Raw genomic sequence first — 21,003 nt, 5'->3', positions numbered from 1 at the left:
CTCCTATGGGAGGGGTGGTCCACTACACTGGCACTCAGGGCTCAGAAACCTCAGCCAACACGACGCTGGTCCGTGGCTAAGTTTATTGTATTTGTTTTCTTCTTTTACAAAATTAAAAACTAAAAACCAGGCCCAAGTGGCAGCTTGAGTCCCTCCGTTCGTGGGGACTGAGAAGTCTCAGCCTGGCTTACAATACTGAGACAGAGGGTTTGGGATATGGTGGTCAGCAAGGGGTCAAGGAGAAAGACGGAGGCGGAGGGAGCAGCCGCGAGCCACAGTCCCTGAGTTGCAGTTCACATGTTAAGAAGGCTCAGCTGGGGGGCGAAGTCAAGGCTCACTGAGGTTCGGAGGTGACCAGCGGTTTCCCCTGGGGAGGAAGCAACAGCCAAGATGTCCTCAGACCAGTTCCGAGGCCAGGGCCCCCCTGTCCTGTCTCATGGCCTAGCCAACACTTCTCATCTTCAGTTTGTGCTCTGGGCTCCACTCTCCAGGAGGCTCAGGAAAGGGTCCCTCTGAGAGGCCCCGGGGCTTTCCTGCACGGCCGAGGATGCCACCTGGAGAGTCAGAGGAAGAAGGCGATCCGGGAAGCCACAGTCTTGCAGCCGTTGGAGGAGAAGAGCTGCTCGTCCTCAGGGAAGAAGGTGGTGCTGTCCAGCACAGCCTGGGTGACCTCATCCCGCGGCTCCACACCCAGCTGGGCCAGCTCGTTGAGCACGCAGTGCCGCACGTGATGTCGCTGGAGCGGTAGGAAGGGCACCAGGGCATCCAGCAGACGCTCTTCCATGATGCCCGAGCGCCAGAAGCCATCTGCAGGAAGGGACGGCGGGGAAAGCTGTGCTTCACAGATGCCAGGCTCCCGCCCCCCACAGGCCAGCGGGGGTACGTTTTTCTCGCTGCCTTCTGGGCTCAGGGCTCAGGGCTCAGGGCTCAGGGCGGCTGTGTGACCACTGGGAGCACAGAGCCCGGGCTGGGAAGCACTGGGCCGGTGGGCAGAGCAGCGGATCCTGGCCCGATGGACCTGGGTGTGAAGCCCAGCCTGCTGAAGCCAGCCAGGGTGGGGTGCCTGAGCCAGACTCACGGTGTGGGTTGTCCAGCACGGCCCGGGAGATGACCGGCTCGAGCTCCTGCAGGGAGATCTCCTCGCGGGCCCGGCGGCTGCGCCACGCCTCCAGTGCCACCTGGTTGATCTGCTCGCCACCAGTGTTGCTGAAACCATGGGAACCCGTGCCCAGACTCAGTGAGGGGCAGGATTTGGTCCTACTTCCCACGTGCCGCCTAACACAACCTGAGTCCGGGGACCCAGCTCAGTGCCGGCAGGAGCCAGATCCAAAGGAACCATTTCCCCTCTCCAGAGCCTGTGTCCACCACCATGACCCCAGAAATCACCTGTAGCTGCCCTGCACTTTACAGTTAACAAAACACTTTTGAGTCCCTTAACTGCCTCCGCTCCCCCAGCCTCTGAGGGGACAGTGGGGCACTCATTTGGCCCTGCGGTTCAAAGCGGGATGGGAGTTCAGAGAGGTGAAGTAATTCGCCTGAGGAAGCAGAGCGAGGACTCTTAGCGGTGGTACCAGAACCCTAGTTCTGCTTCTCCCGGGCCTGTGTTATCCTGGCCACAAAAGAGGAAAAACTCTTGAGCTAGCTCCAGGGCCTCCACAAAGAAACGATGAGGACCAAAGGACTGTGCCCAGAATGGGCTTTGAGACTGTCGGAGGGGAAGTAGTCCCCTGAATGACAGTGTCACCGCAGAGAGGGTGAGGGCCTTTGGGAAGCTTGATTGGGCCCAGGGGGACGGTACTCTGCTGTGGGACCACAGACCAGGACCGGATAGCTGAGACCTCTGTGTGTCCCCATCACTATGCCCACTGCACCCCACCTGATGAAGATGAAGATGGCTTTTCGATAGTTGGTCCCGTACACAACCCAGGAGGGGCCCAGGAAAGGTTGCAGGACCTCCATCAGGCCTGGGGTCAGCTTGTCCATCTCATCAAAGAGGAAGAGGGAGCGGCCACAAACAGTGAGGTTCCCCTGGACCCAGCTCTTAAGATCCTTCTGTAGGAGACAGGCAGGAGTTTGAGGGGGGCTGGAGATACTCTCCCAGCCCCAAACTTCTTCCCAAGGCAAGAATTAATCCCTTTCCCTGGCAGATATGCTCTCACAGAGAGCACCAATCCCTTCATGGACTGATGGCACAACTGTGGCCCTGAGAGGGGCAGAGACTTGTCCAAGTTCAAACAGCAAGTGAGCAGAACAGAGACTCAAACCCAGGCCAGTACCTGCCTTCAGGGCTCCTTCCCTGACGCCTTCTGCTTTCTGTACAAGGGGAAAGTTCCTTCTTGCCCATGAACTTTCTCAGTAGGTTTGTTTTATGGGTTTTTTAAAAATTGATTTTAGGGAGGGAGGGAGGGAAAGGGGAAGAGAGAGAGAAAGTGAAACACTGATGTGAGAGAGAAACATTGATCAGCTGCCTACTGCATGCCCCCTACTGGGGATCAATCCCAAAATCCAGGCATGTGCCCTGACGGAATCCAACTGGTGACCTTTCGGGGCACCGGACAATGATGTTCAACCAACTGAGCCACACCAGCCAGGGCTCTCAGCAGTTTTGACAGTTGAAACAGATCAGCCTAAAAAGTACCTTGCAATCAGTAACAACAACAACAATAATAGTAGCAAGAGCTAATATTTACTAAGTACTTACTCTAAGCCTCAAATTGGGGCTAAGTGCCTTACAGAGAGAAGATAATGCAGACTGTCTGGCAAAGGTAAGTGCTCAATAATTCATACCTGTAATTATATAATCTCATGGTCTTCACAATCCTGGCAGAGAGGTACCATTAATGTCCTACCCCCAAGAATTAAAGCGAGAACTCTGCCAGGTAGAATGGCATCATCCCAAGCTCTGTTCAGGATGGGTCCCGAGGGCTGGCTCCAACGGACTGTGTGGCCCGGAGCACGTGAATCCTCTCTCTGGGCTTAGGCCTCCCTCCCTCCCTAGGGTGTGCACCTCCTGATGCAGGGGAATGGTGGCCCAGGATGCAACCAGCCTACCTTGTAGCGCTCCATGTGGCTGGGATGGGGGAAGTGGATGACGGGGGAAAAGTGGTGCACATGGGGGCTTCGGAGGCCACCCCGGAAGAGGTAGTGGGCCAGCAGGGAGCTGACATAGGACTTGCCAGTTCCTGTCCAGCCGTGCAGGGAGAGGACCAGCGGCTTGGTGGGGGCGGGGTCCTGCACGAAAGCCTTCAGTGCCTTCACAACCAGCGCCCTGGCCAAGTGCTGGCCTGCCAGGTGCTGGGCCAGGTCACACTCCAGACCTAGGGCCACAGAAAGGACAGTGTCAGAACTGAAGACATGCCCCTGCCACGAAAGAGGTTCAAGAGGGAAGTGATGTATGAAACCTGGTCTAGGGATCCCTGTGGCCTGGGACCTTTTCACAAGGGGTCTCCGGGGGCAGGAATCACCCTGGGGCCTAATTCAGCTCGGCAGTGCCCCCACCAGGCCTCCCCCGGAGTTGCGCTCAGACCTAGGTGGGTGCGAGCAGTCAACAGAGTGTGCCCCAGAACCCTCTCTCTGCCCATCCCCAAGGTTAAGCTTCTCCCTTGACGCCCATTCCATTGTGGAGGCCTGAACCTGCCCCAAGGCCCCGCTGTCAAAGGCCTCTCTCCATCCCGGCAGGGCTCTGCCAGGACCCCAAACAAACCCTCGCCCCAAGTCCCGTGCCCCAGGCTCGCGGGGTCTCTCAGCGCCGGGCTCGCTTCCGGCCCTGGCCGTGCAGAAGTCGGGGTCAGCCCCTCGGTTCTACCCTCCGGGTCCGTCCCGGCGCAACGCCGGAGTCTGGGCGCTCCGGTGCGCCCGCCCCTCCGCTCCTCACCCGGGAAGTCGGGCTGGAAGTCACATTCGCAGAAGGTGCCAAAGTTGCAGCGCAGCGAAGTCAGGTCCCAGGCAGCGGCCGCGGCCGAGACCAGCCCGAGCAGCCCGAGGAGGAGCGAGCCCCAGGGCCGGCAGCCACGCGTCTCAGCCGCCATCCGGGTGAGGCCCGAGCTGGGTCTGGGGCCGCCAACCGCTTCTCCCGAGAACTACCGCTCCCGGCGTGCACCGCCCGGCGGCCGCCACCCGCTTTGGCCTACAACTCCCGGCTGCCCTCTCGCCCCTCTCAAAGGCCCGCCCCGTCGTTTTGCTGCAGAACCGGAAGGTGGCCTCCAGGGGGAGCCCGCGAGCTGTCCAATCCGGGACGGCGGGCCGCGTTTCCATAACCACGGCAACTAGGGGACCATCCCGTAGCTCCAAAAGAATAATAAAGAATTATGCCCTGGCCGGCTGGAGCAGACCAGAGAGTCCCGGTTCGGTTCGGTTCCCGCTAGGGGCACGTACCAAAAAAAAAAAAAAAAAGAAAGAAGAGAAACATCGATGTGAGAAGCATCGATTGGCTGCCTCCTGCATGCCCTCCCCCCCCAAGGGGGATCGAGCCCTCAATTCGGGCATGTGCCCTGATGGGGAATTGAACCAGGACCTCTCAGTCCATGGGACGATGCTCAATCCACTGAGCTGCTCGGGCTGGACTGCCTTATATATCTTATGACATGATAACAGTAACTGTCATACAGGGGAAAAAATGGTGATATTTCAACGAGGTACAGGCACATAAAGTGTCTGGGCTCAAAGTAATCAATAAATGATTGTTGATAATCCATTATGTATAAAACAGTGGTTCCTTACCTAGCAGCAACAGCAATCCTAAGAGATTGATTCTGTTATTGTCCTTTTATTGAGGTGGAAACTGGGACCTGGGAAGTTAAGCCTCACATCCAAGGTTACTCAACTAGTAAACAATAGAACTGAATTCAAGTCTGGCTGCTACCAAAGATCTAATGCACTACCCGGCCTCTCTCAAAGAATTCAGAAGGGAAAGGACCCCAGACTTCCAGCCTGGCCGGAAATCGTATCCGTCCCATTGCCTACCTCCCCCACCTATGCAATCAAGACAACTGTGTTCATGTCCCTTTTCAAAGATTCTCTGCCCCACCCTGCGCGCGCGCGCACACACACACACACACACACACACACACACGACTTCTGGGGCCACATTTCAAAGCCCAAAAAGAAATCAGTGGCTCCCACCATTGAGGAGAGAGAAGAACTCCACATCAGGACACCCAGCTTCCAGCCTTCCTCATTGTGCTCCTGTGACCCAGGTCACAGACCCAGTTTCCCAGAGAGAAGGTAGAATCCTAGATTTCAAACAGCCCTTCCACCCCAAACATCTGGAATCCTTGGTTGTGTGTCTTTGGGAACCTTTGCTGTGGCCTCCCAGGGGCAGGGAATGGAGTAGGAGGGGCAGGCAGTATTTCTCTCACTGGTTGGAATTGGCTGTTTATCTCCCCCACTGGCTGTGAGCTGCTCCAGGACAATGACTGGGGTTTAGTATTGGCAGTAACTCCGGCTCCTGGTATAATCTGGAATGTCCCAGGTGCTAAATAAATATTTGTTAAGTGAATTGTTTCCCCTTTCGCCTGAGAAATATTATTCCTCCCACCCTAGGGCCTCCTGAGAGACAGAAGAAAGAGTCATAAAAGTTTATTATATGAAAGAAAGAGCATGGCTTCTGTACATCTATTTACAGAACAGAAAGACTTATTTACAGCTACTGAGGCCTTGGTGCCGGGGGAGCGGACGCCTGAGAAGAGCGGAGGCCTGAGAAGCCCCCTGTGGCTCAAGCACAGGGCACCTCAGCAGGAAGGGGAGAGGCAGAAGCTGGAGGGAGGAACAGGGCTTCTGGGTCTTCCTGAAGGGAGTCTTGGTGAGCATGTAGTAGGTGGGACGAAGCCCAGAGTCCAGGTTGAACCCTGGAGGTGCAAGGGAGATCTTGGCGTTGAGTCCAGAACATTCTTGGGCTGGTCACAGTGTCCCTGGGGTGCTCTGGGGAAAGGTCTGTGCCCCTCTGTCCCCGATGCTGCCCACAGCTGCATAGGGGAAGGGTCCATGGGGGTCACAGCTCGCTGGAACGGACGGCAGGCTCCAGTTTATGGGACAGGGCGGTGAGAACCTTGTCAAACTTCTCATAGCGCCGGGCCTGGCTGCTGCTGGCGCCCTGACTGCCCCAGAGGAGGCGCATCTGGAACTCAGTGCTGAACACCTCCAGGAGCTCGGGCCGGGCCTGGAACCCTGCAGGGAGGGGCAGAGGCTTAGAGGACCACCATCCAGCTAGGGAGGCTGGGGCTCTCGGGGGAGCCGGCACATCCCTCAGGGCCCCACTCCCAGGGACACCTCCCCCAGCTCTGCCAGAGATTCAACAAGGCTTCATATATATATATATATAAATTTATATATATATATATATATATATATATATATTTTTCAATCCTCACCCGAGGATATATTTTTTAAATTTATTTTTGGATAGAGTGGGAGAGAAAGAGAGAAAGAGATTGGCTGCCTCCCGCACCATCTGGACTAGGGCCAGAGTTGAACTGCAACTGAAGTACGTGCCCTTGACTGGAATCGAACGCGTGAGTCTTTGGTCCCAGGGCCAATGCTCTAACCACTGAGCCAAACCGGCTAGGGGTCAACCAGTTGTTGTTGTTTTTTTATCCTCACCCGAGGACACTTTTGCATTTATCTTCAGATAGAGCAGGAGGGAGAGAGGGAGGAAGAGAGAGAGAGAGAAACACTGACGTGAGAGAGACACATTGACTGGTTGCCACCCACACGACCCAACCAGGGCTGGGGACAAACTGCAACCGAGGTACATGCCCTTAGCGGGACTCTCTGTCCATGGGTTGACGCTCTAACCGCTGTGCCAAACCGGCCAGGGCTCAACAAAGTTTTTTGATGGACATGGCCACACATGTTTCGTACCTAGTCTTTGCCCTACTATTTGCAACATATTATTTTTAAATGACTAGAAGATAAAATATTAATGTTAAGTCAGGGGGGACTTGAGTGCTTTTTCTTTTCTTTTTCGTGTTTTTCTGTACGTTCCAAAATTTTTCCTAAGTAACATATATCCATTTTGTAAGTCAATGCAAAAAAAGTGTTTTTTTTTCTGAAGAAGAAGAAAAAGTCAGGAAGGCATGCACCAGAATGCTCACGGCATTTACCTCGGGTAATTGTGAGTGACTTTTTTTTTTACCTTGTTTTTACTCAGCTTGAATTTTCAATTTGTCTACAGTAAACTTTTACGACTCAAATAATGCCTAAAGCAGTAAAAGATGGATTGTCTGAAGCCACTTTCTCTCTGCTCCTTTCATGACAGAGTTCGACCTTTTACTAGACTAAGCTCCTGGGAGGCAGGGCAGGTCTGTCTCAGCCCAGGACCCCAGGCTGAACGCTTTGCGAACAACCTGGTGAAGTGGGCCTGTTAGGATGCCCACTTCACAGATGAGAAGACTGAGGCTCAGAGAAGCTAAAACACACAGCTATGATGCTCTTTCAGTCATCTGTGTCTACCTGGCGCCTGCCACTAACAACTGCTTGTTGACCTGAGGGGGAAAGAAAAGGGATGAGTAAAATGAGTCGGGGAGACGGGCAGGAAAGAGGTGTGGAGAAATGGGAATGAACGTTTGAGGGAAGGCGAGAATAAGGCAAATGGAGGGAGGCCCAGGCTGGAAGGACCAGTGACTCACCCTGCAGCTTGACCTCGGCGTTGGTGTGGTACAGGCCGCCGTGGTGTGCCACCGTGCGGGCAGCCTCCAGGTGGGCCAGCACCACCTCCACGCCGTGCTCCGTGCTGCCCCAGGGCTCGGGGCCCTCTGCTGGGGCCATGTCACACTCCAGCAGAGTGATGAGTGGCAGTACATGAGGAAACGTGGTGTTGCTCAGCGGTGCGCCTTCTGCAGGGAGGGAGACAGCGGGCCCTTAGAGACTCTGGAGGGCCCCACTGCCCACTGTGGTCCGAGGGACTGAGACTGGGAGGGGAAGGGGTGAGGCCTGCCTGAGGTCCCAGAAAGCCCCCGGGGTTCCTGACTCCTGGAAAGACCTTTCCTTTCAGATTCCTTAAACTAAATCCACTGCACCCTTGGCCTGGCCCCGAGGGCTGAGCCTGGACGCGGCCTACCCAGTTGCCAGGTGCAGAGTGAGTGTAAGAATCGCTTGTACAGAGCTCAGTCAAGCTCTCATCATCATCCACACTGGAAAAGTCATTGCTGGCCCAGAGAGGGTTGAAACCTGTACAAGGTCACACAGCAACATGGGGGAGGTACCTTTGCCTTCGTTGAGGCTCTTCAGAAACGGCTTGAGCTTCTTCTCGTAGAGGATGGCACCCTCTGTATGTCGCTGCCGCAAGGTCATCCATGTCTGCTCCAGCCGGGCAATCTGGGGAGACCAGACTGTGAGCGACCGGCCAGGAAAGGGGCCTGCAAGGGCCACAGGCCACCCTGCTGAGTGGACACCCAGGCGTGGGATAATAAATATGATGGTCATCATTCATGTATCGGGGCAGTGCTGACTTCTTTTCTGAAGTCCTCTTGAAGCCTTCACAACAACTCATTTTACAGATGGGGAAACTAAGGCTCAGAGAGGGGAATGACTTGCCCAAGGTCATTCCAAAAATAAAGAGCTGGGAGTTGAACCACTGCCTTTAGGACCACTTTCTTACTACTTACTAGGCAGAGGAGAGGAAGAGTAGTGTGGATGAAGTTTGGGCTCTGAAATTAGTCAGATCAGGTTCGAATCCCAACTTTTTCAGCCTCTGACTGTGTGACCTTGGGCAAATACTGTTCTGTTTCAATGTCTCCATAAGACAAATGGGGACAACAAAGACATTTACCTCATGAGATCGTTCTGAGGAATCAGTGCTTATAAAGTACTTAGTATAACACTAGCACCTAGCATACAGTAAGTGCTCACTAAATGATAGCCATTTTACATTTATTCTTTATACTCCTATAATGCAGCTCATTCATTTCACAGATGGGAAAACTGAGGCCCAGAGAAGGGGAAAGACTTGGTCTTGAAGCAGGTCAGCGTCAGCTCTTCCACGTGCCCTTTCACCAGTGCGTCTGAGAAAGTCACAGAGTTCCTGAATCGACACAGCCCTCCCAAAAGAACGCATCCAGGGCCCTTTGAGGCAGACTGCCTGGACCTGCTCTGCGAGGGCCCCTTAGTACCTGGGCCATATCCAGGGCGCCCATGACCGCAGCGAAGCTGAACATGTTGCCCATGGTCCCGCGAAGCTCCGCGGCCAGCTGGATTGTTTTGTGCAGAAGCGCGGCCCGCTCCTCAGCAGAGCCTGTGCAACCCAGGATGTCCACAGCAAGCATGATGGACATGGTGTGGAACCTGTCGGAGAGGCCAGGTCAGAGGGGCGGGACCAAGGACCAGGGTGGCGGGGAGGGTTCTTGCCACTACCTGTGGTTAGGCACCGAGGGGATAGAGAGCAGAGCCCAAACTGCGGGGTTGTAGAGTCAATGAGATTAGGGGGCGTGGCCAGGATTCATGGACTGTGATTGGTCAAGAGGATGCAAAGGTGAGTCTCTGAAGGACTCATTCTTTGGGAAACAAGAATTGCTTAGAACTGGATAATAAGTTGCAATTGGTCAATGGGGTAAGAGGCGTGGCCAAGACACATGGGAGCCGGGCTAAGAGACTGTGATTGGCCAACTGGCCTAAGCAAAAGGACAGTCTCTGGGCGCGGGGGTTTGCCTTACCTTTCCAGCAGGTCTAGTCGTAGCTGCCGGCCATGGGGGAGGGTGAGTAGCTCCATGCCCCAGCGGACTCCCATTAGGGTCTGCATCTCCTTGGTAACGCCCAGTATCCTAGCAACCTGCAAGGACGCCCAGAGGGCTGATTAATTTCCTGTCTTGGCTGACCCAAGCCATCTGGGAGTCAGAAAGCTTTATCTAGGAGGCCAGCCTGGCTGGGAGGCCGGATTTGAATTCCAGCTCTTCCGCTAACCCTCTGACATGGAGCAAATGATCATCGTTTTCCTCATCTGCGAAATGAGGGATAAATGGGAAATTGCCCAGAAGTGTCTGACATGTTAAATATTCAGTTATGGTTAAGGACCAGGACTACCTTATTGCAGAAGGCAAACCTGAGTCCCAAGGAGAGAAAGGCTTGTCCAGTGTCACACACTGGGCCTAGAACACAGGCGATTCCTTCACACCGTAGTGCTCTTCATAGAACATCTCTGCACTCTCTTTTCTTGCTTCCTGAGCTTGGAGACCAATGTGACCAAGTAATCAGTACCCTCCAAACTTCAGAGGGGGAACTGAAGTTCAGAGAGAGTTGGGGTACTTAGAAGGGCAAAGATTCATTCAAAGCAAACACCCCGGGCTTTGACAATTTATGGGCCCAGGTAATGAGTTTTGCTTATTTTGTCCACTAGGGGGTGTGGGGGCGGGGAGTTGGGTCTTTTACATTCCCTGGACCAGCCCCTGACATTCACTAGACTCAAAAAGTGCCCCAGTAAGTCAGACACCATTGGGTTCAGGACTGCCCAGTTCCAGTGCCAAACTGACATCTGGAGGAAGCAAGACTATCTTGCTTTTTTCTTTTTTTTAAGTCTCTATAAATTTATTTAACACTTCTAATGATTTGTTGTTTTTTTAGAAAGAGAGAGGAAGGGAGAGGGAGAGAGAGAAACATCGATGTGAGAGTGAACCACTGATCAGCTGCTTTCTTTATGGCCCCCACCAGGGACCAAGTCCAAAACCTGGGCATGTGCCCCGACTGGGAATTGAACTGGCAACCCCTTGGTGCATTGGATAATGCCCAGGCAACTGAGCCACACCAGCCAGAGCAACTTTTTGCTTTTTTTTTTTAAATGGAGGCCCAGAGAGGCAAAGTGATTATCCCAGAGTCACACAGCAAGTAAAGGACAGCCATGAAGCCAGAATCTAGGCCCACTGGCCATATTTGGGGAATTTAGGAGCCAGCTCCTCACCACTTTGATCCCTGTCCTAAAGCCAGGAGACAAGGGTGCTGCCCCCGTCCCAGTGTTCACTCAGCACCTACCAGGCAGTCAACCTTGGTGACATGCTGAGCCAACGTCCGGGCGTCCACCTCTGCCAGCAGCTCCTTGACCTTGCGCAGGAGGCCCACCTCCAGTGGCCGGTTATCCTTGGGGATCAGTAGTGACTGGAAGGTGGCCGGGTTGAAGGAAGAGGTGGCTTCTATGATGGGGACTGTGAAGGTCCTGCCCCAGTCCCCCTCAGGGGCCCCATTTTCTGACAGTTCCTTTAGCCTCTCTCCATAGTTCTTGGCCTGCCGGCTGGAGGCCTCAGCTGCTGCCCACTCACGGCTGCCACGGACAGGAGGCTGGAGCTGGCAGTAATGGCCAGAATCCGGGTCACTGTAGCTGCTGAGCGATGGTGATGGAGAGGCCTTGCAGAGGGTGTGGGAGGGGCTGACATAAGGGCCCTTGTCCAACTCCCCAGGGTGCTTCGGGGCACTTCCAGGACACAGCTGGGGTTCACTGGAGCGGCGGGTGACAGGGGAGGTGGGCAAGGCTGTGGCTGAGGGGGCTGCAGGGGTGGCATGAACACGGGTCACTGCAGGGAGATAGAGGGAGAGGACTAGTTACCATAGCTCCCGCCCAGTGAGGTTCCCCTGCCCCTTCCCAAAGGACAGGTTCCATCCACCCTGAGGAGCCGTCCCTGCCCCCCCACACCAGTCCAGGCCCAGAAGACAGCAAACTGAACAGCCCTCAGCGAGGCTGAGGTCACTGGCCCAGGAGTTCGCACACTCCCACCCTAACTAAGTGGCTGCAGCCTCGGGGAACCATGGGACCACTTGGAGGAGCTTTCAGAGGTTCAGGGAAGCTAAGCGCACGCTAGAGTTCCTTGTGCCACGTGGAACCATTTCTCAGTGAATTAGTAACAATGATTAGTGAGTTCATGTGTGCCCGGAGCTGGCGACATGCTGGAGAACATTGGTCAACAACAGTAAAACTGTCATCCCAAATTAGAGGTGGTGTTCACTGAGCTCTCACTGCCTGCAGGACCCTTCTTTGCACATTAGTCCATGTAACCTTCTCACTGTCCTGTGTCGTAAGTGCTTTTACGCCCCTCATTCTAGAGATGAGAAAACTGAGGCTCAGAGAGTGAACTGACCTGCCCCAGGTCGCCTAGCCAGCAAGCGGGAGAGCTGGGAATTAAAACCTGGTTCCTGGGTACTCAGGTACACCATGTTGCTTAGAAATTGTCCAATTGATTATTTCTGGCCAGGAATTTTAACTTTTACAAAGCAACAAGGGTGTTGCTTTGAAGGGTGTGTGACGACATATAGACAGTGTATTCTCAACAAAGGTTCCTCCCGGGCAGCTCCTGTCTGCACTTTGCCCAACACATGAGCAACATGCAACAGGGCCCACTGGGAACATGTTCTATTCTTTTAGAAATGAACGAGTGGCGTGTTTCTACAATAGAAGTTTTCTTTCTTTTCTTTTCTTTTTTTTTTTTAACACAGCACTCTCTGCTCAATTTCTCTGTGAACCTAAAATATGAACTCCAGGTACCTTTTAGAAAAAAGAAAAAGAAGAAAGCACAGTATGGCTAGCTCGGTGTGAGCCGGCCATTGGAATCAGGGCTTCAGTGAGTCCCAGTCCACAAAGGGCCGGCGGAGCGCCCTGCAGTCACCCTACATGCGGTAGGTGCATGGCCAATGGGCTGTGTTGCTGCGCGAGGGCACTACCCGGCCTCAAGCCCAGGGTCAGTAACACTGGGAGTCTCCAGGAGACTCCACTGCATTCTGGACACCACTTTACACACAGTGCCAGGTACCCAACAGGGACCCAATAAATCATTGCAATGAGCAAGCTGTGGATCTGTTTGCACGTCAACATCAATAATGCTGCTGGCAGGTCTTTAGGGTAAATTCTTGCAGGGCCTTGCTCTCAGAAAAGAGGCAGAAACACGCATAATCACACACTGTGACAGAACTCATCAAAAGCATGTGCACACACAAGATCATTGCCACCAGATCCCCCCACTTGTCCCTATTCCCCTCCGCTGGCCATACCGGTACTGTAGGCGGGGGAGCTGGGGCTCTCGGAGATGGGGGACATAGGCGAGTGCAGGTCTGGGATCTGGTCCATGCTGAGGGCACAGTTGCGGATGGACTCCCGGGGGTGGGGCAGTGATGTGCTGTGGAGCAGACACCTTCGTGAGCAGAGAGCCCAGAGATCCGGGTCCGCCAGCCTTAGGACCCCCACCTCTGCCTCTACCCTAGAACCACTGAACTTCAGAGGCAGAAAAGGCCTGGAGATGATCAAGTCCAACCTCCCAATGCGCAGGTACAAAAACCGAAGTCGGAGGAGGAAGCACTTATGCAGTTCATAACCTGCAAATGCTCTTTTCTGGGAACCTGCCCCCAGCTTGGAGAACTGTCTGGGGATGGGGGCTAGTGTGAAGGCTAAGAAGCCCCAGGGAGTCAGGCCTGCCTCTCTGGCCCTCCTCACTGCTCTCACAACTTTACTTAGGACGCCCGGGCACACATGGCCTGTGGATCTTGGCACCATAACTGTCACTGGTTCCAAACCACAGGCCAAGTGGCTGCGGTCCGCAGGGTATCCAACCACCAATTCCTTGGCTGACAGCACCTAGCCCAGCCCAGGGAGATGAGACCTGTGTTAGTGGCACAGAACAGCTGGTCTCTTTGCGAACAGCCAGGGAAACCATAGAAAGTAGGGGCACTGACTTTAAATTTGCAGACCTGGGTTTGAATCTTGGTCTTACCACTCTCTAGCAAGAAGCCTCCCCTTTCTAGGCCAATTTCCTCACATATAAAGTGGTGGTATGAACAGGAGCACCACCCAGGGGGACCTGGGAGATGATGATACTGGGCACAGAGAGCTCTCAGCACCGGATAGGTGCACAGGAGGCCTCAGGAAGAATTTGCTGCTGTGGCTTCTCCTGGGATCAGGACCTGATCTCACCCAGCCCCAGAGGCAAATATGTCTCATCAAAATGTGGCTGAGAACACTCCATTCCCTGTGTGGATTTGCACACAGCAAAGCCTTCCGCTCTGACGCCTGCCTTGGCCTCTCTAGATTGGGGGGAGGGGTAGCACCGGTGGCAGGGACCAGTCCCCCTCCCTAGGACAGGACAGTACCCACCCACCACCACCCCAGGCCAGAGGGGGCTATGTAAGCGAGGCCCTTTATAGGGAGGAGCATGGAGGGGAGAGGAGCAGCGTCAGGGCCAAGGGCGCACTGAGCCGCAGCACAGCTGGGACTGCCCTGGGCCTGGTTGCCTGCCACCGTGCGCGGCCCCACAGCACAGCCCAACCTTCCTCCTGTTTCCGCACATCAAGGCTCCAGGGCAGCCATTTCACCCCACTTCGTGTGCCTGGGCCTCCCCTTTCTCATCAGCACTCTCATTACTGCTACCCCCACTTGACAAATGGGGAGATTGAGGTGGAATTAGGGCCCTTGCTTACCTGGTGGGGCAGCCATCACTGCGGGTGACCTTGTCGGCTGTGAGCCCATCGGTCATGGTGACACTGCGCCGCTTCATATGGCTGCCCTTGGGGCCTGAGGGGCTGGCGGGGCTGGCAGCCTTGCCACCACCCTGGCCCAGGCCATAGCAGGCCTCCAGGTAGCGCAGTGGGAAGGTGCGGTTGACAGGGCAGTAGATGATGGCGCCGCTCTGCTCCGACACAGCCTTTCGGCTGCCCACGTGGTACCGCACAAGGGCGGGCACGTGGTCGAAGCTCTCCTGCTCAAACAGGTACTGGATGTGCGTGTAGCTCTCGCCCGCCTTCACCACCACCTTGTTGATCTTGAAGTGCAAGGCCTGGTTGCGCCAGCGGCACGTGAGCACATAGTCACCCAGGCTGGTGAGTGAGTCCCGGATGAGGAAGTCGCCATTGCGCTGCACCAGGGTCTCCGAGACCTGCAGGATGAATGGTCAGGCAGCGTAGGTTCAGGTGTGGTAGAGCAGGGGCAGGAGAGGGCCAGACCTGGGATCTTGAGGACACACTGAACAGAGATATCTGAAGCTTGTGCGTTGGGGGGAATCAATGACCTAGATGCAGAGGAGGCCACTGGGGCACAGAGACCCAGGAATGGCAGGCCAAGAGACCCTGGAATGGAAGCCACAGGAACACAGGGTCTGGGGAACTGGGTCACCATGATCTGAAACTCAGGTCTCAGACCTACTCCTTCTCAGGGCTCATGTTGGCAGAGTGAATTCCCAATCCTCACTCCTCCAAACAGCCAGTGCTCTGGCATGTCTCTGGGTACCCTCAAGCTGCCTTCTCTGCCTGAACATCCTGCCCACCCTGCCCACCTGGTGAACTCCTACCCATCTCATGATGGCCCCTCTCCTCAGTGCCCCCTCATCAAGGCTCACCCACATTCCCTGCTGTGCACTTCATTGTTCCTCTTCTCCCACTGGGCTCTGACTGTCTGCCTGCCTTCAGCCCCTACCTGGGACTACCAGCCCTCCTATTTTATTTCTGCATCCTTGGTTCCCAGCACAGGGCCTGGCAGAGTTGATACTTGACAAAGATTATGAATGAAATATTATGAATGAAAGAGAAAACAGGTGACTATCAGCCCAAGTCTGAGTCTCAGCTTGGAAGTTCAACTTTGCCAAAATTGAGCAGTCTAAAGACTGATGCTCATTAACCAAACACACAGGAGGCTGATGTACAGACCCTATAACAAAACATTTAAAAAACAAGTAATAATAAGAACAACAACAACAACAAAGGACCATGTTCATCGAGCTCACTGTAAGTCAGACATCATGTTAAGCACTTTATCGACATTATTTCATTTAATTCTCACAAAAGCCCATTGAGGTAGGTACTACTCTTATCCTCCATTTTATAGATGAAGAAACTCAGGGTCAGAGAGATCAAGAGACTTGTTCAATGTTGCACAGTCAGTAAATAGCACAACTAGACCTCATCCCAGTAGTCCACCAAGCAATAAGTCAGAGCCTCTCTGGGCTGGGGCTTGCCAAGCACTGGGTAGAAGGATCTAGACCTGAGGTCCCAGCTCAGGGCCCACTCACCTCACGGGGGATGCGGCCATGGTACCAGGCGTGGCTGCGGAGATCTGTACTGCTGAGTTTGAGTTCTTCCTCCAACTCCTTGTGCAGTTTCTCAGGAGATGAGTCCAGGATGTACTTCTCCTTGGAAAACTGGGCAGGAGACAGCAGGAATTGGCATCCAATCCAAAGCCCCGTTTCTCCTTCCCTCCCAATCCTACACCAGGTGAACTCCTTCCATCCTGGAACCCTGGGAACATTTAGGCACAGGTGCCAGTAAGTTCCTCACCTAGGAGTCCCTATCCTGGCAGAAGTAAAGAAACCTCAACTAATTCCACCAACCCGTGCCTGCGGTGTTGCATGCCCTATACTATGTGCCATGGGTAAGTGAGTGGGGCAATAAATACACCAGGCTCTGTCCTCAAGAAAGCTCCTAGTCTGAGAGGAGAGGAAAAGCCACAGAAGCGTTTGAGTCGACTGCGATCAGCACCACAGTACTGGACAGCGGCAAAGAGCAGGCCGGCTTTCAGCACGGAGGCGCTGAAGTCTAGGCGAGGTGGAGGGGTCCAGGAAGGCTTCCTGGACGAGATGGCAATAACAAAACACTCGTTTTGCACCAAGGACACCAAATTGATCTTGAAGTAGGAGAAGGGAAGAGTTCTACAGGTAGATCTGGGAGGTAAGGCAGCAGGTGCCCTGGCAAAGGCATGGACAAAAACAGGGCTGGATGGACAAGGAAACACTCTGGGACAGGTCCTTGTGCTAGGGGCTGAGGCCCCAAGGTCATTAGGACAGGTGGCTTCTGCCCTGAGAGAGCCAATAGACCCTGACAAGCAATTCCAGGTCTGCTGATCGTTCAGAGATGCACAGAGAGCATTGGGAGCAGATGACAGTGTCCCTCCTCATCTAGTCAGAGAGTGGAGTCCCTGAAGAGGTGACGTTTCTACTGAGGCCTGGAGAGGGACTGGATGAGCCAGGCAAAGGCATCAGGGTGGGAACAGACAGGCGGGCAGATGGACAGGGAAGAGCATCTGGAGGAAAAGTGGCAAAGTCAAGGCCCTGGGGGCAGGAAAGTGTGGTAAGAAGCATCCGAGGGGTGGGGGTGGCAGGGGCAGATGTGGCAGAGCTGTGAGGCTGCCTTGGGGAGCTGGGGTTTACCCAGAGGCCACAGCAGAGCCACAGAAGGTTTTTAAAGGGTTGGAGTGGTTCGAACTGCTGTGTGGAGAGTAGTCTAGTGTTTTCCAGGCAATGGCAGGGCAGGGTGGGGCATGGGGCTGGGAACTGGAGGAAGGGCATTTAGGGAGCCATTGATCAGGTATGGGGGAAGGGAGCAGAGGGGGCAGAAGAGACTCCAGGCAGAGATCCTGGGAGGACAATGGGATACCTCTGAGGTGGGCAAGGCTGGGGCCAGAGTAGTTGATGATAGACCCATGAAAATGTGGGCTTTGAGGAGCCTCTAAGGGTCTGGGGACAGATGGTAAGGTGAGTGATTTGTACAGGTGCTCAGGGTTGGGGGCGGATGTGGGGAATGAAGATTCTGCACATGCTTTGCTCAGGGTAGAAAGTGATAACTGGGAAGGGCAGGGAGGCCCAGGGATGCACAGAGATTTGAGCTTTCTTGAAACCTGCCCTTCTTCATTGGGTTGTCTCGTCTTCAGGGCCCCTGGCCTCCCTCCTTATACTTCACCTCACCCTAAAGAGGGAAGAGGACACAGGCCTTTTGGGGTCCTTCTCCTTGACAAAGAGCATGTAATCGTGAACTTGCCCCAGTACCACAGCTGGAGCAAGAGAACATGGGGCAAAGAAGGGGAGGGGGCGGTGTGGTAAAGAACTGGCCCCAAGGCTCTGCCTGCCACTGTGTGACCTTGAGTCAATCACTTTTCCTCTCTGGGCCTGGGTAGCCTCATCTGTAAATGGGGGGTGGAAGGCTGGGTTCCACTTTTCCAGCCATAATCAATAGTATAGGACAATCTGCGGGGACCAACTTGTTCCTTGGTCCTCCCACACACCGGAAGGTGGGGAACCCTAGGGTCCCTATGCCCTCCACCTCACCCTCGTCCCGGGGGAGATGGGGTCCCCAGCTCCCAGGAGGGGGAGGGCTGGGGCACGAATGCAGCATCCCGGCGCTCCGCGCACTGCTATTGGCCAGAGATGATCTCACCGCCTCCCGGCCTGCGCGCGCCTGATTGGCCAGTGCAGGGATGCTGCGCTCCGCCGCGGCCGTCATTCAGGCGGGCTCAGAGCATGTGTGAACCTAGGGGAGCGCAGAGGTGATGAGCCTGGCGTCCCCCAGGGACACGGGAGGCAAAAGCACGGAGACCCCAGAGTCTTCACCCCCTTCCCACCAGCCGGCGCCCAACAAGGCCCCTCTAGTTCCTCTAGTCTCGTAACCCCTAGCAAAGCCATCCCCAGATGATGCTCCGCAGAGAGGCGGGGTCCGGGTCCTCCCCTCCACCCCCTTCCGTTTAACCCTTTCACTACCACAGTGTAGTCCGGCACTGGCCGGCCAGCTGAGCTGAGAGACCCGTGCCCGGAGCATGTCCCAGCCCACCTAGAGTGCAGGAGGGTGGCAGGCGCGCTGGCCCTAGCTCCGGACACCCGCAGCATCTTCTCAGCTTCCCGCCCCCTCACAGCGCCTTCTGACCCCAGCCCAGCGCCCCGGTACAATGGGGAGCTAGGCTGCCCAGGTCAGCCTCAGGGACCGGAGTGCTCGCTAGAGGATCGGCAGGACGCCGGGGACCCCATCTCCTGATACCCAATGCCCCAGCTCGGCTCCCTCCTGCAGAGAAGGCAGGATCAGAACGGCAGCCCCATAGTCCTGAGTCCGGGAGTGGCAGCTGGACCCTCACCCCGAGGAGCGTCAGGCTCCCAGAGGTGAGGCTGGGGCGACCCCGCCCCCTCCCTCAGCCCACAGCCCCTGCCCGGCCAGACCCTGCGCGGCGCCACGGGGCTGCGGCTTCTGGGCCGGGACAGAGTGGCCGGGGTCCCAGCCCGGAGCGCCTAGCTGGGGCCAAGCCGCCCCCTCACCTGCACCTGCACGAAGGAGCCACGGTAGAAGCAGCAAGCAGCGGCCGATAGGGCGCTCCACAGGCTGCAGCGCTCGGTCATGGTGGGGCCGGGAAGCCGGGACCCGGACGGTACGGGGGGCGGCGGCCGGCGGGGCAGGGGCGCGGGACCAACCGGGCTGGGCACCGGCTGAGCGTGCCTCTCAGCGGCGCGATTACCTCATCGCCTTGTCGGGGGAGGAGCAGGGAGGCGGGGCGGGGAGACCCCACCCTCCAGCCGGCCAGGGGAGGGGAGGGGGCCATTGTTCCTCCCTCCGCCCACCCCTCGCCCCTCGCCCCCGCCCCCACGCGCTCGGAGCTCCAGACCTGCGCGCCCAGGCTGCCTGGAGTAGGGGGATGTGGAACAGTGGACCTGCCAAGGGGGCCATCACGGGGGCTAGTGGGATGGGGTGGGGACCCCTGGGCTAGCAAGGACAGTCCTGCCTCCCCAACTCGCTGCACCCCTCATTGACCCAGAGCGGGCACAGACTTTGATTTAAAGCTGGAAAAATTCCTGTATGCGTTTAACCAAATCCTTTGTGGCCTCAGAAAATCTCCCAGAGCCCAGGATTTCTCATCTCTGATTTGGAATCAAGGACTCTGCTGAGAATTGTTCGACTTACAGCCCCTGGGGGTGCAGAGAGCCAGTAAGGCTCAAGGGTCAGGGCACCAACCTGGGCTCAACTAGCCATGCCCCAACCTCCATCCTACCAGCCCCTTCTCTTGGAGCCCAGATGTATTTATCTGCAAAACATACCTATGCTGACCTCACAGAACTCTTGCGAGCACTGGCTGAGCTGATGCATCTAAGTTACCAGGCATAAAGTAAGTACTCAATAAATGCATGCTATTATGTTCAAGCTTAGAGTCAGAATATGGACTTTTTGTCCTAGAATCATAGGCTCTTCAATACAAAGGGAGTCATTGCTGACTTTGCATCAGTCAGGCCTGGGGTTCAAATCCTTTTGTGGGACCTCCGGCAGGTGACCTCAGGCCCACCTCTCTGGGCTTCAGTTGCATTTGATTGTTTTCTGTAAATAAATCTGATGCTCTGAGCATGGAGCTTGGAATTTTATGGTCTTGGAACTTTAAAATTCTGAGAATCATGGAGTTCTGGAAGCTGAGAACCTCAAGGCACGAATGGATTTTTGGAAACTGACTATTGATTCCACCTTTGTCTGAGGCTTGAAGCTAAAACTAACATTCCTTTGACTCCATCCTTTAAGGAGATTGTTGAATCCGTTTCAGTGAACAGGTATAATTCCTTTTATAATTTTTTTTAAAAATGTTTTTTTATCCTCACCCGAGGATATTTTTGCATTTATCTTCAGACAGAGCAGGAGGGAGAGGGAGAGAGAGAAACATCGACGTGAGAGAGACACATCGAGTGGTCGCCACCCACAGGACTCCAATTGGGGCTGGGGACAAACAGCAACCGAGGTACATGCCCTTAGCAGGAACCGAACCTGAGTCTCTCTGGACCGCGGGCCGATGCTCTAACCCTGAGCCAAACCGGCCAGGGTTCTTTTATAATGTTTTAATTACTTTTCTTAGCACCACAAACTAAAGGAAAAATACAAAGCTAATAATCCTCACAGGGATCTCACTACCATCCATGATGGGAAATCACACTATCTTGCCAGGCAGCTGGGACTTATGAGGTGCTAAAATATGCCCCCTCCCCCCACGTTTTACCAACTGGCTTTGGTGCTGATCCTCCCTGAGGCCTCTGTCCCCCTGCAGTGCAAAGCTCCGGATGAGGAGCCAGGGCACAGGTGCCAGGAGCAGCTCCTGCTCAACTTGCTGCGGCCCTGGGCTCACCCAACTTGCTTTCTGACCTGTCCACACTCTTGCCTCTGCCTGGACCACTTTGTCACCCATCTCTGCTTATCTTTTCCTCTGTTCTACCTTTTTGTTTGGGGATAGGATGTTGGTGAATGTTCCTGGTCAACTGCAATGGCTTGGATTCAGTGCCTCCTCCTCCAGAAAGCCTTCCTTGATCCCCCTTTCCAGCTCCTGAG

General features: G+C 55.1%; 2 protein-coding genes across 3 annotated transcripts in view; both read right to left on the bottom strand.

The window, feature by feature from the left end:
• Positions 1 to 78: 78 nt before the first annotated feature.
• Positions 79 to 4,064, bottom strand: TOR2A (torsin family 2 member A). 2 transcript variants are annotated; one of them, XM_036261169.1, is made up of 5 exons: positions 3,875 to 4,064; positions 3,052 to 3,317; positions 1,877 to 2,052; positions 1,079 to 1,206; positions 79 to 807 (listed from the first exon to the last, which is right to left on the bottom strand). In XM_036261169.1, exons 1-5 carry the CDS (start codon positions 4,026 to 4,028, stop codon positions 563 to 565), a joined length of 969 nt encoding a protein of 322 aa, XP_036117062.1. In that variant the 5' UTR covers positions 4,029 to 4,064; the 3' UTR covers positions 79 to 562. The 2 variants fall into 2 exon arrangements, with proteins under 2 accessions (XP_036117062.1, XP_036117063.1); XM_036261170.1 differs by lacking the exon at positions 1,079 to 1,206 and having other exon boundaries at positions 672 to 807; positions 3,875 to 4,040.
• Positions 4,065 to 5,561: 1,497 nt separating this feature from the next.
• SH2D3C (SH2 domain containing 3C) overlaps positions 5,562 to 21,003 on the bottom strand; it is a 28,854-nt gene continuing 13,412 nt past the window's right edge. The window contains exons 4-12 of the mRNA XM_036260790.1: positions 15,963 to 16,091; positions 14,380 to 14,834; positions 12,961 to 13,085; positions 10,957 to 11,492; positions 9,648 to 9,763; positions 9,108 to 9,279; positions 8,202 to 8,313; positions 7,626 to 7,832; positions 5,562 to 6,165 (exon numbers count right to left, since the gene is read on the bottom strand). Of these exons, the coding sequence (XP_036116683.1) occupies positions 5,990 to 6,165; positions 7,626 to 7,832; positions 8,202 to 8,313; positions 9,108 to 9,279; positions 9,648 to 9,763; positions 10,957 to 11,492; positions 12,961 to 13,085; positions 14,380 to 14,834; positions 15,963 to 16,091 (2,028 nt within the window). The 3' untranslated portion in view covers positions 5,562 to 5,989. The remainder of the gene's footprint in view (positions 6,166 to 7,625; positions 7,833 to 8,201; positions 8,314 to 9,107; positions 9,280 to 9,647; positions 9,764 to 10,956; positions 11,493 to 12,960; positions 13,086 to 14,379; positions 14,835 to 15,962; positions 16,092 to 21,003) is intronic.

This window comes from Molossus molossus, unplaced genomic scaffold (genome assembly GCF_014108415.1).
Source record: "Molossus molossus isolate mMolMol1 unplaced genomic scaffold, mMolMol1.p scaffold_m16_p_14, whole genome shotgun sequence".
Lineage (NCBI taxonomy): Eukaryota > Metazoa > Chordata > Mammalia > Chiroptera > Molossidae > Molossus > Molossus molossus.
The sequence above is the reverse complement of the archived record's forward strand: the minus strand, read 5'-3'. Positions and strand labels throughout refer to the sequence as shown.

What these genes read in the sequence shown, in the direction of transcription:
- TOR2A (XM_036261169.1), bottom strand. Translation starts at nt 4,028, where the DNA reads ATGGCGGCTGAGACGCGTGGCTGCCGGCCCTGGGGCTCGCTCCTCCTC. An exon ending in CTTCCAGCCCGACTTCCCGG is followed by an intron (nt 3,318 to 3,874) that starts GTGAGGAGCGGA and finishes CTGTGGCCCTAG; the next exon opens with GTCTGGAGTGTGACCTGGCC. An exon ending in GCCATCTTCATCTTCATCAG is followed by an intron (nt 1,207 to 1,876) that starts GTGGGGTGCAGT and finishes CCATGGTTTCAG; the next exon opens with CAACACTGGTGGCGAGCAGA.